Genomic DNA, 4,188 nt, shown 5'->3' with positions numbered 1-4,188 from the left:
ATGTTCCTTTTAGAAAGATCTTTCTAAAACTGCAAATGTAATCAAATTTTTATGCAACTAGAAGCAAATCAAAAGGGATTTGATTTTTAGACTACAGAATAATGACATCTCTCAGATTATGTTTCAGTTCATTCACAAGAAGTTTTTTAAATAGCAAAACTGTTTTATTCTACCTCCATAACATAAGAACAATGGAAGTTAATGTACAGTATGCATCTTTCAAATGCTTTTCTTTCTCCAAACCCTCTGCAGACATTAACTAATTAATCTAATTTGAACCCAACAAAAGGAAACACCCAGAAATATTTCATGAGCACAGAGTGAGCCGGAAATATTCTTTGACACTGGACTTAAGTCAAATGGTGTAGCAGGTTTTTAAAAAGGTGTAGCCTAGTTTGATGCAATATTTGTGGTGATAGAGCCAAGTGGAGTCTTAGCAGATTTGGAGAGAAAGGCATCTTTTCTTTCTTTATTTTTTTTTCAGAATTTTGTTCTATTCCCAGTGTTCAATTAGCATTGTGTCCTTTAAATTGGTTTTCAATTTGGTGTGATGTTTTCCCCTCAAAAAAGCAAAAAAATAAAAAGTGGACATTTCAAAAGACCATGACATCCATTTGTAAAGGGATAAAACAAGAGGCTCAATCTACAATAGAAAACCATGTAATCTCACCTTTAAGACACAGAGAGTTTCAATATTATACATGAGTTTGACTGGTGTGTATTCTTCTTTTTGAAAAATTGCATATGTTACTCAAAAAAAAAACCCCTTGCTTCTAGAATTAAAAAAACAAAACAAAACTTGGGCTGTTGCATCTTGTTTTCTCTTTCCTTTGGGTTTTCTTCATACCATTTTTTTTTTTTGCCACTTTAAGAAAACTACTACAGCAAGGGAAAATGGCATAGTTTAATCAAGTCTCAATTCCCCTTTCTTCTCTGATGGCAAAATGCGTGGCTTTTTTGACTCATTCTCCCCACTGGGGTGTCTTCACTCCTTTTGTGGCTCGGTTTAAAGAGAAAAAGGGCTTCAGGCTGCACCTATAAATAAAAGGCCCCTTCTTTCTCCTGAAGGGAGAAGCTTAAAATTAATTTCCCTTAAGATTCCCCCCTCCCCTTTTTGGTTTGCCAGCATTCTAGGGCTCGGAGATTCACCACTCCTTCTTTCCCTCAGGATTCCCACCCCCCCTCCACCCTCTGCCTCTCGCCGTCTTCCAGCCATCTTTAGCAAGGCCTTGCTCTCCAGGAGCTGCGGCTTGTGGCCGTTCAGAGGACTGAGTCAGATCCTAAAATGTCTGATTGAAATACACGTTGGACAAAAAAAAAATCCTCTCCACCCTCCTCACCATCACCATCACCATCACCACCACCACCACCACCACCACCACCACCACCACCACCACCACCACCACCATCACCAGGGCGAGAGTTAAAATCCAGCAGCCCCATATGGGTGAGACTTGGCAGGTCTGTCAGCCTTGTTTTAAAATCCGTAATAATCTAAGCTGGTGCTCCGAAGAATAGCATATTGCATGCGTTGTCTCTAACCGGCACCCCCTCCCCAATCTTCCCTTCCCCCAGCCCCAGCCCCCCCTCCCCTCCCCCTCTGCCTCTCCTCTCTTTTGTTCGCTCGGCTCTCCGGCCGCGCCTGGGCGAGCCGGGGCCACGGCGGCGCCTCCCCGCCCTCCCTAGGCCGCGGCTCGGGCTGGGCGCGGGGCTCGCCCCGCCGCGCGCGGCCTACCCCGCCGAGCCGCCCCGGGCCGTCGCGCGCAGCTCCCCGGGAGGGAGGCGCAGGGCCGCGCGCGGCGGGGCGGCGCGGGGCTTCGGGCGGCCCCAGGCCCCGGCCGAGCCGGCCCGGCGAGGCCGCCCCGACACCGCCGGGCAGCGGGGACGCGGAGGACACGCCCGTGACATGGAAGCCGCCGCCGCCGCCGCCGCCGCCACGGCCCCAGCAGCGGCCGGCGCCGCGCCCCGCCAAGGTCATCCGAGCCGCGGCCCAGACGCCCGGGCTTGACCGCCGCCGAGGCCGCACCGGGAAGGGGGTGGGTGCGCGCCTCCGCGTGGGAGCGGGCGCGGGCGGGGCGGGCGGGCAGGGCAGGCCGCCCCCGAGGGCGCCGGCGGAGCTAGGCCCCGCGGCCGCCGAGCGGGGCCACGTGAGCGGGCGCTCCCCCGCCCCCGCGCGCCCCCCGCTCCTGCGGCCGCCCCGCTCCCCATGGACGGCCCGGGCGCCCTCCCCGGGGGTGGCGGGGGCCGGACTCTGCTCCTCCCCAGGTGCTCGCGGAGGGGGCGGGGGGGCGGGGGGCGGCGGCGGCGGGAGGGCAGCGGGGCGCGGGGGCCGGGGCGCCGCGCGGGGGGCGGCCGCCCCGCGCGGCCGTGGGCTCGAAGGCCGTCGTGTGCCGCCGACGCGCCCCGGCGAGGGCAGAGCCGGGGAGCCCTCCCTCCCGGGGGGGCTGCCCGTGGGCGCCCAGACACGCACAGACACACTCACGCACACGCACACGCGCGCACACACACACGCACATCTGAGCCAGGTTGTGGGAGGTAAGTGGGGAGAGGAAGGAGGGGGCACGGGGGTGCGGGAGCCCGGGCACAGGGGAGGGGGCACGGGGCGCCGCGGAGGTGAGCGTGGCGCGGGGCCGCCCGGGGCGGGGGTGCGGGAGGACCCGAGAGGACGGAACGCCGGCCCTGGCAGACCCCCCTGCGCTGTGCGTTCACGGGGACTTGTTGGCAACTCGGCGAGGGTTGCCATAGCTTTTTTATGTAGGGTGACCAGAACCGGCTGAAACTGGTTTGAGGCAGATCAGCTCCTGAACACAATGCAGTCACTGAGCTACTACAGTGGGATAGCAGCTTCCTCCCTCCATGGCAGCCAAAAGCAGAGGAGCTTGCAGGAAGGTACCATCCCAACACACTATGTGAATGCACACTTAGACACCACACAGCACTGGTATGTGTCTGGTAGTCCTGAGAGGCTCTGGATAGGGACGAGGAGAAAAAAATACTGGACAGGTTTGCAGGATCTGAGGTGACTTGGGCTTTTCCTGCCTTTTTTTTTTTTCTTTTGCTTAAGGGATGGACAAGGAGCTGAGATTTATGACCCTTATTAAAGAAAAAAAAATGTGCTTTGCTTAGGGTGGGGACACTTGGTTTTTACAGTCTCTTTCTCTCTCTCTCTCTCTCTCTCTTGTAAGAAAACCAAACCAAAACGAACTGATGGCTGTGTAATTGTGGTTTTATTTGTTACTTTGGAGAATGCTGCTGCTTTGCATGCTGTTTTCTTTTGCAGGATCTGCACTGTCTTGCGTTTTTCATCTTAGATGCTCTTAAAAGGGTGTATGTGTGCGTGTGTGTGTTGATGTGTGGGGGGTTCCTTCCATCCGACCGTGGTGAAGGCCAAAAGGTAACAATGGTGTTCTAGGAAAGAGCATAAATGCATTTCAGTGATGCTGGAAGGCATACCTACTGTCTTTTTTTCCCTTGTAGGCCTATTGACTGGGGCTGCTTTTAACCCTTTCATATTTGCAGAGGTAATGCATCTGTGTGACAGTAACTGACCATTGATCAGTCTTTCCCAAAGGTCAAGGTTCAAAAGGTGAGAGACGATATTTTGAGCATGAATATAATAATTTGAAGATACATCCCTACGCAGATTAACCCTGACAACTGATTGGTGCACTGGTGAAGAAATCGTGGTTTGACTCTCCAAGAAATTCCTCCTATCTTCTCCAAGCTTAATGGGATTAGCCTGACTCTAGGATGACATTGTTATCAGAGATAACTTAGGATGGCTTCATTTTAAATAGCATGTGCATAGGCTTCTGGCTGGCTGCTCAGTTTTTGAGAAATAGGCCTTGTAAATGCTGGTAAGAAACCCTGGGCCTTGTTGGGGAAGTGCATTGTTTTGCATTGCACCATGTCCTACCCCCATGTAGCATTTTCACTTGTAGCATTTTCCGTTTGGTTACATAAAGGGTAACAGTCTTCAGCAAATGCAGGCCACCTGGTTATCATCTTAGAATTTAAGACTTTGGACTTAGGTATGCATTTTCTTCATTCAACTGACCAGCTTTATTTTACTTTGCAGCATTTTCTCATCCTGAAAGGGATTCATTTGGAAACCCAGTAGAGGAATATTGTTGTGATTTTGGTGGTAGTAGTGGCGATGGGTGTGTTGGGGGGGGATGGGTGGAACGA

General features: G+C 53.1%; 1 protein-coding gene across 8 annotated transcripts in view; it reads left to right on the top strand.

Moving 5' to 3' along the window:
• The first annotated feature begins 1,437 nt into the window (after positions 1–1,437).
• The window catches only part of ZNF532 (zinc finger protein 532), a 125,098-nt gene continuing 122,347 nt past the window's right edge, over positions 1,438–4,188 (top strand). For 2 of the 8 annotated variants that reach the window (XM_074200649.1, XM_074200648.1), the window contains exon 1: positions 2,654–3,586. Coding sequence is in view for 1 of the 8 variants with exons in the window: in XM_074200645.1 (XP_074056746.1) it covers positions 2,811–2,889 (79 nt within the window). In the remaining 7 variants the exon portion in view is untranslated. Of the gene's footprint in view, positions 1,462–1,961; positions 2,037–2,222; positions 2,266–2,428; positions 2,536–2,653; positions 3,587–4,188 lie in introns of those variants that run through there. The other 6 variants (XM_074200654.1, XM_074200651.1, XM_074200653.1 and 3 more) reach the window with 6 other exon arrangements.

This window comes from Macrotis lagotis, chromosome X (assembly GCF_037893015.1).
Source record: "Macrotis lagotis isolate mMagLag1 chromosome X, bilby.v1.9.chrom.fasta, whole genome shotgun sequence".
Lineage (NCBI taxonomy): Eukaryota > Metazoa > Chordata > Mammalia > Peramelemorphia > Peramelidae > Macrotis > Macrotis lagotis.
This window is presented reverse-complemented; position numbering and strand designations above follow the sequence as displayed.